A 15563-nucleotide genomic window follows, 5' to 3' on the forward strand; every position below is an offset into this window, starting at 1 on the left:
TCATCCTCATCAATCAAAGTAATGCTTCATGATCTCAACTGTAACTAAATTTTTTTTTCTGAATAAATGTAAAATTTACTCGAATCAGAATAAACATCAAACAAAAACAGATAAAACCATCAAAACACAAATTACAACAAAATACAACCGCCCCGCCCGTAGGGCGTTCAAACCACTAGTATATATATATACAGTATTGTAAACTACGTAGGTCACTATACGTACGTCATATTAAGATGTCATTTTTTAAACAAAAAAAAAATTAAGATGTCACTCTTTTGATTATATTTGTATTTAGACGATACTCATTAGTGTCTAAATACCAAATAATTTTTTTTCTGTTACTAAAAATACCATATAACACCATGTAATCTCTTGGTGCATCTTTGTATATAGTCAACATAGATATGCTTCCAAATTGGGTCTGTTTTCAGCGCAGTCATAACTCGTACTCTTAGGAAGACATCAGCTAGATACAACGGATTCAGTTTTCATCTACAGAATAAGCATAAACCTAATAATAATCGTTTTTATGCTAAAAATGTAAATATCATTTCATGGAAATGAATGTTGAGGTTTACAAAGAGTGATAAACAAAATGTAGAAGCTATGAAATTGGTTCCATAGCAAAAAGAAGTTAAAAAACATGGAAGTAAAAGACAATCGAAAACTTTATCCATTAAGCTTGGTAACAAACATGAATAGAAGCATTAATACAGTCTTGATTTATCTGAAAGAGAAGTTGAGCCGATACTGGTATGTGAAGAGAAAACCCGAAGAAAAAGTGTAACAACGACCAACCACATGAGCAAGAAGGTGATTCAGCTTGTCACATGAACAAAGAAAATTCTTCAGAATCAACATAGAGACCCGCTCGAAGGCCGGCCTCTAATTCTGAGCTAAGACACTTGTTCATTGCCACAATCCGGTTCTTGTCATGATAACAGCAACCACATGTGCTTAATAGCGCTTGAATTCCAACACCACACTCGCCCTCTAACCGGTTGGATGGAAAGGGCAGCATCTCCAGTTCAAGGCCTTACTACTTTCTCTTGAAGCTTCGTGAGCCGTGAAACACAATAGAACAAAGATACTCCTTAACCAAAACTGCTAGACCTGCAACTTAGCTTAGAAACAACAAGCAACACAAAATATGAAAAGGTGGAACTTGAGCTATCCGGAAATGAGTTCGAGAAAGCTCGACACGTCAACACGCTCCAGCCAGATACCCGAGCCTAACCTAAACTAGAGTACACCTTTGAATTAGGTTGTAATAGTGACTGAGGAAATCTCCCCGGCAGGACATGGAGCATAGCTAAGAAGCAACAAAGAAAATCTTGGATTCGACAATAGAGAGAAGTTGAGTCGTTCGCCTTCGCTATAGCATAAACCCTCGACCGGAGACAAGCCGTCGAGAAGAAGAGAAAAAGGATAGTATCTGTAACACCTGCCTCTCCCAAACACAAACCGAGGATTACATAGTGCATGGTTAAGGACACACATGTCTAAGCTCCAACATCGATCTCCATGTGTCATGTTCAGGTACCAAGGATTTCCAGGCGCGTTTCCATACCACAACCATTTCTAGCACTTCTACTTACATTTCTGCGCAAAGGAAGAGAAAAAGGAGGGCTGAGTAAAGAATACTCAGTGAAGTGGTTCTAGACCAGTCTCACCGCATGAACCTCTATACTGCTCAATGCGTAACGAGAATCGACTAGCCATTAACAGTCATTCATGCATAAATACTTACTGGGCATAAACGTTCCATTTCACACAACAAGAAATTGTAATGAACTCAGTCATCACTCATAACACATAACTTAAATTAAGATTTCAAGAGTCTGAGTTATCTTAGAACTCTAGGACCTATGCACGCCCAAGGAATCACATTCTGGTCCTAGACAACGTGCTCCTATGCAACCAGCTGCCCGATATGCTCAAAGATCCTGGTCCAGATGAGGAAGGGAGAAGGAGAGAGGCCGTCGAGAAGACAAACCTTCTCGCCAAGACTCGGCGTTGACTCGATCCTACCCGGTGCCAATTTTATCCCGCCTTCGTGGTCACCGTCCGTACATGACCCTCAGCTCCGCTCCCTTAAAACCCGCCGTGGTCAGCGTCCCTAGACATCACCTTTTCCGGTGTCTAGTTTCTATTAACCTTCTCCCTAGACGTCACCTTTTACCAGTGTCTAGTTTTTATTATCCTTTTCATTTTCATTAACCGGGTTCATTTACCCATTTCTTTTAACCGGGTTCATTTCGCCAGTTCCTTTAATCAGAAACATTTCCATTTCTTTACTTATATTCTTTCATTCATTACCATACACCACCCGTTCTCGGTGTCACACTCAATTCATTCAACATCAAATCACATGGATCCTAACGTTCATCTAACCAGTCCGGTTAACAGTGTTTTATCAACCTATGTTTAATTCCATCTAGGATCTTAGCTTTCATGGAACACTCTTAACACACATTCACATCAGAGATTCATATCAATCATTCACCACATCAACACAAAGCAGTCCATTAATCTCCTTTAACAGTATGAGCGTTCTTATGCAACATGATATATGCAGCTATCACCCTATCAATCACCATGATCTATCATCCTAACATCAAGAAGGGTTTAATCAATCATAGGTACTCATTCAGCAATATCAAAGACAATAAGAACAGATCTGGTTTCAAAACACCTCACTTGAAATTAGATCTGAAGGAAGGGAGAAGGAGAGATCAAGATCGGCGACAACAACACCACACGACGACCACCACCACTCGTGATTGCTCATGGAACCGATTTTACTTATGTAGCAAAATAGTTATAAATTAGATAATTTTAAACCGAAGAACCGATTGTAACTCGAATCTGAAAATATATTAGATTTTACCGGGTTTTTGAAAATTTACTAATCGGATCCGAACTCGATATAAACCGAACCGCTCTCTAATCAAATTGTTATATAATCTGAAAAAGCTGATTTTGATCCCGATGTCCATGCTTACCTTGGTGATAATAATGCATGTCCACCACTGCCTCCACAGTCCACATGTGGTTTGTTTGTCATTTTTTATTTATTTTCAACAACTTCTTTATGGCGGATATTGCGAGAAAATGTTATTAACAAAAAGGAACAACTATTCTTTTAAAAACACAATTTATAGCTCCCCAGATGTAATTAAATATCATATGGTTTACATATTAAAATTAAGAACACTTAACAAGATTGCAATCAATAAAGTTTAAAAAAAAGGAAAAGGAAAAAGATATCAAGCAAATAGTAATCGTCTTGGCGAATAAAGGAAAGGCAGAATAATCTCCAATATTTAAGTGAATATTTGGTTTGAGGAAATGATGAGTAATCAGAAGGCATTCTTCTTACCAATAAGCCATAGCCAACCCAAAGAAGTTCCTGCAACTATTCCTCCTGTTAAGAAAACCACCAGCAAGTTCCCTAAAGCATTCTTCTCTGGACCCTTCACAAAAATAAAACCAAATTTTCTTTAACAAAATCAGAACAAATGTGAGAGTGATTGTCCATTGTTGTAATCTCAAACAACGCTGTCTTTTTGCGTTTAAATATTCAAAGATAATGTTGTTAACATTGATATCATACACTAACATGTTTTGTTTTCGTTAATATACGCAAAGAAAGATAAAAGAAATCAAATGCATAATCTTTATTCAGGAAAAGAAAAGGTTAAAATAGAGTACCTTGTAGGCTTTAGGAGCAGTGATGAGAATGCAAACATTGAGATGTCCTGTTGTCAATCCTAAAAAAGTAACGAGCATAATCATCCATCCTTGATCACCATACTTCGCAGTGAAATAGAACGCTGGGATAAGGAAAAAACGTGACAAAGTTGCAATGGTGAGCCCTTTTCTGTTCTCAATCTTGAGCCATTCCACCAGCGGAGTATACCTCCCAACCAAGTTCCCACAATTGTACATCGCTACTAGGACAAGCCCATACCAAGAGCTTAGCCCGTGGTGTCCTGACTCCTGAGTTCTCATATAAGAATCCCGGGAAAATGGACAATGACAAAATGTAGATGAGGGCTAGATTCACTGCATAGTCTATGTTTTGAACTAAGAGCTCTTTGTTGGTTAGCCTTTGATTATTGGAAGCATTATCAGTCTACATAGAAGAATTAACAATGAATAAGAATGAAGAAGGATAGATTCTTTAGCCTTTGATTATTGGAAACATAAGCAGTCTGCATAGGAGAATTATAAGCTAAACAATGAATAGGGTGAATAATCTTTAAAAAAGGAATCAAAAAGTTTTTTTTTTTAAGAATCAAGAAAAATATATTCTTGAGTACTTTGTATTTACCAAATATGATTGATTCTTGATACCAGCAGCAGCAAGATCAGCAGTAACAATTTTAGATCCTTCAGAAGCGGCTTTTCTTCGATAATACTTAACAATGGGGAGTTTAGGGAACACATATGCGTAAAGCATCACGCATAGAAACTGTATAAATGCTGAGATTGCTAAGAATATCACTGCAAAAGAAAAACAAAACAAGAAAACAAGAATTGGTTACATTGATTTTCAAAAATGTTAATTGGTTTTCAGAAATGTTAAAACTCACTTGCTCCTTTCCGTAAACCATCATTTGAGTTCTCAAAGGCTGCTTTAGTCATTAGCCTAAACGCAGAGGTTAGAGCACCAGCTACACCCAGACCAGCCATAAATGACTACAACAAAGCAAGAGGATATATCTTTAGTAACATTTGTTAACCTAAACAAAGATCTTGAATTACGTTACAAATACCTGGATTAGTTCAGAGCACATCAAAGATAAATCACCGATCATTCCTCCTTGAACGGTAGCATCCGCGAGGCCAAAAGAAGCAACAATTGTGCATAAACCGATATAAGGTCCTAATCCACCACGTCCTCTTGTAGTCAAATCCAACTGTTTTAAAGTTTATAAGAATCTTGAGTCCATAATCAAGATTCAGTTTCTTTATTGTAAGTCTGAAAAAGACACATTAGATTTTAACTTACAACTATCAGCAACAACGTGGATATTGTAAATATAATGTAACCAATCAGATTGCGTTTCCGAGTATTGATTTTCGATTCGTGGTATGCTAAAATCACAATGGTTACAAGCGCAAACGGCTGGTATACAAGTATTAGTACCCTTGATGGATGATAATTCTACAAAGAAACATAAAACCTTTCAACTTTTTTTTCTTAGACAACCAAAACAGAATTGACTGACAGAAACCGAACCGGAAAAACTTTGTAGTAGTAATCTGCAATAGTGAGCAGACTGTTCCAAGAAGCAAGACCTCCGATTCCAAGAATACAACATATGACCTTTGCTTGAAACTTCCCCTGTTTATTTATTTTTTCTTATAAAAATTCAGACATAAACAATTCTTTTGTTTAAAAAATAAAAACAAGATTTTTGGGTTTTACATTTAAAAAGAACAATGAAAGATCTTTGGATCTAAGTTTTGATATTGTGGAAACTTACCTGGAGCTTTTCAGGAGCTTGGTTCTCGTCTCCATCAGCCATTTTCAAATAGTTGTTGAGGGTTCAAAAGAACATAAACCCTGTTTCAAGATTCAAGTATTGGAGTAATTTTTATTCTTTTAGGTGAGAAAAAGCAGTCATGGAAGTTGGACTTAGCAAAAAGTTTTGAGGATTTTTGTAGAGCCAACGAGTTTGTTGATTTTATTACATTCAAAGCTTTCATGTGATCCTTAAACAAAGATTGCTTGAAGTAGTCTGAATCCCAAAATATTAAAAAAATCCATTGTTTGAAGTTTTTTTCACTTTCCATCTGAAAGTAAAACTTTCCTCCCGAGAACAATGAGTAGCGTTCGTTTGACTGCATATTTTAATCAAAATCATCACATGCTAAAAATATTATATATATTATTAAGCAATCAGATATATAATAGAAAAGTTCTCTCTATTCAAATAGAAACATTATATTACTAAAAGAATTAATGGCGCAACTAACTCATATATTTTCGAAACGTATCAAAAAATTATACCATGATTAAAGTGGCAAAGCGCTATTTCACACACTGTTGGAGTCTGAAGACATCTCTATTTTATTTTATGTAACATCTCTCTTCCTCATCTCTATATGTTCATCGTTTCTCTATCTTTATCGTCTCTTTCTTGATCCCAATTTTTTTTCACGTGTCTCTTCCTGCCCATGCTTTTATTTGATGCCTACAATAACTTGTGAACTTATCCCTTTGGCGGCCATGCTTTGCCCGTCGTATTGTGATGCCTAAAACACTAATTAATGCTTTTAAAATTCCTTATATTTTCTGGCACCTAAAGCATAGTTTCACCAAACCAAAGCTCCTATTCTATCTTTGATTTCTTCCCTTTCATTTGTTTCTTTCTCTCACCAGTTAAATAAATAATAATCAATGTTTTAAAAAAAAGATCGATGACATATGCCTATCGAAAAGGTGGAGGCCACAGATTCAAGAGTAAATGTATTGATTGATCAAATAGGTGGGGGAAATGGAAGATCTACAATTATACATGCAGTGTATAAAGTGGCGGTGTTATGGTAGAGACAAAGGAGGAAAAAGTTGTAGATGTAAAAGGTCTACGCATATGCGATTCTCTCTAAAGTGTATGGATAGTTGTTAATGTTGTCTGGTTGAGTTGGATTCCAATCAAAAAGATAAATTCTACAAATGAAGATGAATATGTATAATCTGTAATCTGTAATCTGTATACTTAACATTTAGACCAAAAAAAAAAGATGAATCTGTATATGATTATTTTGGGTGTTGTTAGTCACATATCGGAAACAGAAGGAAATGAATTTGAAGAGAGTAATCTCTCTCTCTATATATATATATTCTTTGAGAAGCATTTATAAGTAATATCATTACCGTCATATATCTAATATAAAAGAATGTCATACTGACATTGGTTTCTTAACATACATATGAAAAGTGTGCCTCTTTTACTAGGATAACTATAACATTTGTTATTGCCAAATTATTTGTAATTTTCTTTCTTTAACTACACCTGTGTATTTATTCTAATAAAATATAGATCACTATACTAAACCAACACACATTTTTAAATTATCTATGTGTTATTTTATATCTTTTTATTTGAAAAGTCTTTAAATTTTTGAATAATTTATAAGATTTCTTTTCATTCACCACAGAATAAAAATTATATAATATCATTTTACAGCTACATACCTACTATATTTTACTATAAAATCATATATCTATATTACTAAAGTTGAAGTACACAATTGGATTGTTTGGAAACAATGATAGTAGAATAAATGAAATATGTTTGGAAAAATGGATAGTAGAGATGTGTACTTTTTTTTATTTACACATTTAGCCATTATATTTTCAATAAATTAATAACAAATGAATCTATATTATTAAAGTTGAAGTACACAATTGGATTGTTTGGAAACAATGATAGTAGAATAAATGAAATATGTTTGGAAAAATGGATAGTAGAGATGTGTACTTTTTTTTATTTACACATTTAGCCATTATATTTTCAATAAATTAATAACAAATGAAAATTATTTAAAAACATGAATAACATATTTAATACTTTTTTTTATTTAAATATTTAGCCATTGTTTATACAATAAATTAAACAACCTTCTTTCTATATTTTTTTTTATTTACAATTCTGTCACTTTATTTACAATTCTCTTTATTTACAATTCTTTACGGTGAAAATAAAAACACAAACTGAAATATAAATAGTATATTATATAAAACAATTTTTAAAAACAGTATTATTACCTTATTTAGTTTAGTCAAATATAAAAATTTCAAGAGTTCAATTTTCAAAAAAAATATCATAAAATTAATAATAATTCATAGAAAAATAATGAAAAAATTAAAATTTTGAAATATGGATAAAAGTATGTCAAGAAGAAAAAAATAATGGCTTAAGTTATTAATAAAAATTGGAAATTCATTATATCAGTTTTAAAGTATACAAAATGGACTAATCTAATTACCTAAAAAACATTATTTTGTCTAAAATAATCATAAAATAAAATTTAAATGTATATACATGTTTCAAATCAAAATAATAATTTAAAGTTGATTTATATCAAAAATTTATTTAAAATATGCATATATTCAAAAATTTATTTTTACTAAAATATTTTCCGATAACCATTATTAAAAAATATTTTCAAAATATATAAGAAAAATACAGCAAAAAGATTAATTTCATATACCAACTTAAATTATGGTTTTTATATTTTACATTAAACCTTAAGAATATAATATATATGATTATTATAAGATGATACATATAACATACTATTAATTATATGATTATTTATATGATAGACCAATACAATTAATTATATGATGACATAGTGATTAGGACTAGGCGTTCAGCTATCCATTCTGGTTCGTTTTGGATCTGTTTGGGTTTTGGGTTTACGGGGTCAAAGATTTTAGCCTCATTCATATATTTCTAAATTTCAGTTCGAATTATGACTAGGGCTCGACATTCAGGTATCCATTCGGGTTCGTGTCGGATCTGCTTGGGTTTCCGGGATCAAAGATTTCAGCCCCATTCAAATATTTCTAAATTTCAGTTCGAATGATATTCGGATCTTTGCGGGTTCAGTTCGGGTTCGGACAACCCATTTAAATTATTTTTTAAAATTCATTATATATTTTGAATTTCTTAAAATCTATAAATAAAATAATATATTGTATATAAATCTGAATAACATATGTCAGAATACCTTAACTTAACATATAAAATACTTCAGTTCGAATTGGTTATGGTTTCGGTTGTTTAAATATCAAAATTTTAAATAATTTGGATATTTAATCAATTTTGGTTCTGGTTTGGTATTACTCTTTCGGATCGTGATCGGTTTGATTCTCAAGATTTGAATTTTTTATCCAGCTTTTATATCAGACTGGCGTGCAGGTCAAAATCTAGTTATTTGTTACTCCCTCCGTTTCATATTACTTGTCGTTCTAGGTTTATACACACAGATTAAAAAAACATTTAATTTTACATATTTTCAAAATAAAAATACTATTACCAATACATCTAACCATATATCAATCAATAAAAAATAGAATAGAGAATATTGTCAATAAATTTTGCATTGAAAACCGAGAACGACACTTATTTTGAAACGAAAATTCTACTCTAAAATGACAAATAATTAGAAACGGAAGGAGTATGATATTAGCTTTTTATCTTTTCGTCATGCTGCGTCCAGCGTCAGCTTCCGATAATTACGCCTTCCTCACGGCAACACACAAACGAAACGGACGCTGGTGAAGCATCATCGGCTTCTTTTTCAATCGCTGAGGCAATTAACAACAAACGAAACTGACGCAGAAAATTTCAGCGGCATTGGCGTCTCTTTTTTTATGTCTCCAGCAATCAATCTGAGGCAGTTGACTTTCAATTCTGTTTCTTTTTGTCTCTGTTGCCGTACTTTTATGAACTCTGCCGCTGGAAGCAGCGATGATGAAACGAACATGGCTATTGTTTATCATTTTTGTTTGTTGTTCTAAAGACTATTTTATTGCCGTTGTTGTGAGAAAACGTCCTTTTAGAATTTTACCTTACCTCTAAACCTTACCATAATGAATAATTGTTGCAAGAAAATGTTCAGTAAATGTTACGTTTTGAGTTCACAATCAATTTGATTGTGACTTGATTTGAACTATGAAATTTCACTTAGTATTTGCTTTCCCATTTTACAGATACTGTCAGTTCCTATGCTTGGAGATAGTCTATGTTCTCGAGCTCTCACTAGATCTTCACCGGAAAACTCATCTGGGTAGGATTACAACACTGATACAACATGTATACTGTCGTCTAATTTCTTCTCTACATGTTTCAGGTACCAGAGTGTCACAAACACTAAAATATCATGTCAAGGTCGCTAAGCTGTAGTCACCTCACCACCAAACGCTCGAGCTCCTTGGAGAAGAAGAAGTCGCCGTGAATCGCCTATATTTCGTTCTTCTGTTAAAGCCGTTAGGCTGTTGTAACCGACTGACCTATATTTATAATGTATCGGCATGAGCTTATTCAATAAGCACCACTCACTTGATTTTTTTTTTTTTATAATTTTGAAATCGCAATAAGCTGTCAACTAGGTTTAAGACACAACCCAAAAATTCTTCACCTTGTGTTATTCTAATGCCAGCTCATTTTGAACAAAGCAGCTAGAACCCTAAGCAAAGCTTTGCCGATTTTCTCTCTCGCCTCTCTCTTCTGTTTCACCTCTTCTCTCTGCTTTTCTAATCATCTCTTCTGATGAATCAACCCAAAACTAGCACCACCTCAAAGCTAACCCTTTAGTTTCTCTGTTTTATACCTCTTTTCTCAGAAGCCAAATCCACAAACTCTCAGGCTCGACCAAATAAGCTTCCAGACTCTTCCTATGACCTCTCTGCCTCTCAATACGACAATGAAGACAATCGATCTGCTCAAATCTACCAACAATAACTTAGGTAAACCACTTTCACCGATTATTCTATAGATCTCCTTCTGATCTTTACATGCATGTTGATAATCCAACTCTATTTTAGAATATCTAACTCAAACCTTTTCGACTGACCCACAACAACCAGCTTACATGCATTACTCGTGGACCTTGACGGACCCAACTCTATCTTATTAGATCTAACTCAAACCTCTTCGACTGACCCACTTTCTTCTCTTTTGCTACAAGGTAATGAATATGGTTGCACCTCCACAGCAACCAGCTTACATGCATTACTCGTGAACCTTGACAGACCCAAGGCCTTCTCCAATGTATTTCTAGGTAGGATATCAAATGGATCTTCACCACCGAAACGATTTCTTCTCCAATTACATCCCCGATGAAATTATATTGAGTATGTATATGATTGGTACTTTCGTGAAAACCTCCGTTTCTAGAATTTTAGCTGACGGTGGATCACAATTGATTATGACTGCACCATGTTTATAGACTAAGTCTTCAAAAGCACCTCCTACAATGCTTTTTTGTTGATTTTTTTAATGACATGTATTTTGACTCTGTTATGGACAAGGAAAGAATTGGTTGGAACCCCACCTAAAAATATTGCCACTCTCACTTAAAATAAGTAACATGTAAATGATTGTTCAAGATTGGTTGCATAGTTTGTATCACAAAATCCCTATGATAGAATTAGTTTATGGAAAGTTCTTTCATTGTGTTCTTAAGAAATGTATGATAGCATTTTTTTATGAAAAGTTTCTTCATTGCGTTCTTAGGAAATGCATGTTAGATTTGATGGATGGATAATCACTTTATGTTAGAATGTTTATGTGACAAATGACTGTTTGATTTTGAGAATCTAAGTCATGAAATTATAATACGTTTAAGAAAAGTATAATCGAATTAAGTTAATTAAAGGAACTGGCTAAGAGGATGTAAGGGACCGGCGGGTTGAAGGTTTGGCTATGGGCCGTAAGGGACCGATGGGTCACAGGTTTGGCTACGGGCCGTAAGGGACCGATGCGTCGCATGTAAGAAGGGTTCTCCTGGGAAGATCAGTTAGTAGGATACGTAGAGATAGAGAAGCTAACCAGAACTCAGACCATCCTAGATGATACAAATACTCTTTAAAAAAGGAAAAAAAACTCTGTAGGGTTTGTGTAGAAGGTACAAAAATCTTAATATCCATTGGCTTTCTTTGTGTTGGGATCGACGGGTCGCAGGTAAAGGATCGACGGGTCGCAGGTTTGGCTACGGGCCATAAGGGACTGACGGGTTGCATGTTTGGCTTCGGCCGCAGGTTTTGCGTCGGCCGTATGTTTGGCTACGGCCGTAGATTTTTCTATAATTTTGACATCCTGAGGATCCACTAAAGGCCTAAGAGCCTGAGTATTCCAAGTCCGTGAAGCTAAATCAATAAGAGAGTCAACTGTAAGATCAGGATAACTAGTATGTTGGTTTTTATTTGCTGGTCTCGGGCGAATGGAAGGGAGCCATAGACCATTCCATACAGAGATAGAAGATCTTGTTCCCACCTTTTTGATTAGTCATTTACTAACAAGAGATCTAACAGTAACAATACTCCTCCAGCCATACGACGGAGAGTATGAACAAATCAGTTCCAAAGGTGAAGCATTCCTGAAATACCGGCTTTAAAGACACCGGAAAATAATAAATTAGGTTTCTCAATCAAACGTCATAGATGCTTACCAAGCATCGCCGTATTAAAATCTGTGAGAGGTATTTAAAACCCAAACCTCCATCATTCTTACTTAAGCATAGTTTGTCCCAAGATTTTCAATGCATGTCTCTTGTACTCCTGTCTGGGCTCCACCAAAACTATGCTACCGCACTCGTTAGTTTCTTTACTGTTGCCTTTGGTAACCTATTACACGGTATCACGTGATTCGGCAATGCCGTTGTCACAGATTTAATGATCACCTCTTTTCTTTCTTTGGTAAAAACCTTAAAGGTCCAGCCATTAACCCTGCTATTCAAATGATTTTGAATGAATCCAAAAACTTGTATTTTAGACCCACCAATATTCTAGGGTAGTCCCAAATTCTGAATTCCCAAGATATCTCGTAACTCCTGTATGCTGGATTCCTCTATACACTACAAGAAAACAAATAATTAACGAGGGCCATTTTCCTCGTTAATTCCTCGTAAAAGGATGTTTACGAGGAATTAACGAGGAAAAGCTTTTCGTCGTTTATCGTCCGTCGTAACAAAGGATTCGTCGCCATTTCCTCGTAGCCTAGCGAGTTTTTTATTTCCTCGTAAAGACGAAGTTAATATTTCGTCGTAAGTTCCTCGCCCCATTTCCTCGTAAATCACTCGCCGAGATTCCTCGTACAAACCACGCGAAACACGCGTCGTTACTTACACGTAAGATCCTTGAAATCATATCCTCGTAAATTCGATGTAATATCCTTGAAAAGATTTCCTCGTAAAATCGATGTAGAATCGTTGAAAGGTTTTCCTCGTAAATTCCTCGAAAGACTTTCCTCGTAAAAACCTCGAAAGACTTTCCTCGTAAATTCCTCGGAAACCTTTTCGTCGTAAATAACTCGTAGACTTCCATTTTTCGAATTAATAAAATATTATTTGATAAATATAATAATTATTAATTTAACAAAATAAAAATATTTAAATATTGGATTTATAAATAAATTTTAAATAAAATTCAGAAGCAACAAAATATTTTATATATAATTAAGTTTTGGATTTTATAATACATAAACCGAAAAAAAAACTAAAAAAACTAAGGCTCGTTCATCGCCTCGTAGAATTCCTCGCTCCTCCTCGTAACATCCTCCTCGTTATGTGTGCCCGATGACTCGCCTGGAATGGGATTTTGTTGTTTCATGTTCCTCAACAAAGCTTCCCATTCCGGATTTGTGGACGCTATAACGTCGATGAAGGCTTCGAGTCCACTCACACGGCTTTTGGTCGCGCCCAGCTCGGAACGCAACTGAGTGACTTCTTCGGTCTGTCTCTGAGCATAAGATGATGTCGCTCTCGGGACATCATTGACGGAACCGATCCCCAACGTACGTCCCTTTTTCTTAGGGACAACCTTAAAAACAAAAAAATTATATTTGTTAGTTAAATTTAAAAGGTAAATTTAATCAATTAATAATTAAAAAGATATAATGTTAAAAAATTTACCTCCTCGTAAATCTTATCCACTTCAGTTGTGGATAAGGTAACTGGTAATCCGTCGCCGGACTGCTGGGTCAGCTGAGTCTGGCGCTCCTCAACCCGAGCAATTACGTTGTTGTAGATTTGCTCGGACTTGCCATCTAAAAACTGGCCCGCCTTGTTCTTGTGGGTCCGCTCGTAAAGTTCCGGAAGAGTCGGGAGACGTCCCAACTCTTTGGCCTAAAAACATTTAAGAAAATTGTTAGAAATATATTTAATTATATTAAAAATAATAATTAAAAAATTAAATATTTAATTACGTACCATTTTCAAACGGACACCGGCATGTGGTTTTTGGCCCGTAGAGTGTAGCATCGGGCCGTTACCGTGCTCGTCTACCGTGTTACGGGCGGCAGCACAAATGTTTGCGATCCTAATGGAGTTAGGATCCTTCCAGTAACGGATGAGGCCGTCCCAAACATCCGTGGTAAGCTCAGCAGGTTTGCCACGGGTGTACCCCTTGACGATCCAGGCACCCTTCCAGTTGCAAACCGTGTCCGACAAGCGAACTTCCGCCTTCTCGTAAAACGCCTTCCTCACTTTCTCACTGACCCCGATGGACCAATGATACTTTTGCTGCAAAAAAAAATTAATAATTAGTTAATAAAAAAAAAATTTAACTAATAGAATTACTTACAGCGTAAATCTTGAACCACGTCTTTCGGATGTAGATCGGCGTCAATTTCCAGTTTGGATGCGCCATGGAGAAGTAACCTTTAATCGTCTCGGTTACATCTGTCGCAAGGGAATTGTCAACCCCAAACCTGGAAAAAATGAAAATTTAAATTATTTAATGAAGTTATAAATTAAAATAATTATTTAAAAAATACACTTACCATAAAGTCCCGTCGGGTCTGTCGGGGTCTATGATTGGTAAACCAGCTCTGCCTGGCATACCGAGAATATCCTCGACAGTGTACTGCGAGAAGGGAACAGTAGGTGGCACCATGAGATCGGAATGAACAGCGGCGGGGATCTCAGGAGGAGCCATCGGAGGAGGCACCGGAGGAGCCATCGGAGGAGCCATCGGCTGAGCCATCGGCTGAGGCATCGGCTGAGCCATCGGAGGAGGCATCGGAGGGAAGAAATGCTGAGTCTCGGGAACAGACTCCTGATCCGAAGAACCTGAACCGCCGGCACCTGAAGAAGAACCTGGCGGGTCTAACTGACTACCAGGCTCACCGAATATCTCCCTGTAGTGAGCAGAAAGCATGCGCTGGCGAACCTGCAAAAATATTTTTTTTTGAGATTATGATCATCAATAATTAAAAAGCTATCATCAATAATTTAAAAATCTATCTAACGAACATAAAATCCGTAAACCTATCTAAATTCTCTAAACTAACCACCTAAACTAACCACCTATCTAAATTGTCTAAACTAATAAAGGGGGCGAGGAAATTACCATTTTCGGAGGAGAGAGGAATGGGGAAGGAGTTGGAGACGAAATGGGGAGGAAGTGGAGAGGAAGTTGGGAGGAATGGACAGTGTGAGGTTTGTGAGGTTGTATATATAACTTACGGAGGTCTCGCAATTTCCTCGTAAGTTTACGAGGAATTAAAGAGGCCCGTGTTCCTCTTCCTCGTAAAAACCTCGTAAGCTTACGAGGATATTGCGAGGCCCGTCCCAAATTAAACGATAAATTAGCGAGGCCCGTCTTTCTGTTCCTCGTAAATTCCTCGTAAGTTACGAGTTATTAACGAGGTTATTTTCTAAACCTCTAAACTCTAAACCCCAAACCTTAAACCCCATCTTTCTTATATTCTACTTCATATATTCATAACATATCAAACCTCAAAATTTATAACCACAATTCTTTAACTTCTAATATCAATCTCTTCTTCCTAATTTAAACTTATACAAAATCAAAT

General features: G+C 35.6%; 1 protein-coding gene and 1 pseudogene across 1 annotated transcript; both read right to left on the reverse strand.

Moving 5' to 3' along the window:
* Positions 1 to 527: 527 nt before the first annotated feature.
* LOC108824061 (equilibrative nucleotide transporter 3-like) lies at positions 528 to 5884 on the reverse strand (annotated as a pseudogene).
* Positions 5885 to 14200: 8316 nt separating this feature from the next.
* Positions 14201 to 15130, reverse strand: LOC130499520 (uncharacterized). The gene is made up of 2 exons (XM_056993659.1): positions 14529 to 15130; positions 14201 to 14456 (listed from the first exon to the last, which is right to left on the reverse strand). The coding sequence occupies exons 1-2, from the start codon at positions 14903 to 14905 to the stop codon at positions 14309 to 14311; spliced, it is 525 nt and encodes a 174-aa protein (XP_056849639.1). The 5' UTR covers positions 14906 to 15130; the 3' UTR covers positions 14201 to 14308.
* Positions 15131 to 15563: the final 433 nt, after the last annotated feature.

The sequence above is a fragment of the Raphanus sativus genome, chromosome 9 (assembly GCF_000801105.2).
Source record: "Raphanus sativus cultivar WK10039 chromosome 9, ASM80110v3, whole genome shotgun sequence".
In the NCBI taxonomy this organism is placed as follows: domain Eukaryota; kingdom Viridiplantae; phylum Streptophyta; class Magnoliopsida; order Brassicales; family Brassicaceae; genus Raphanus; species Raphanus sativus.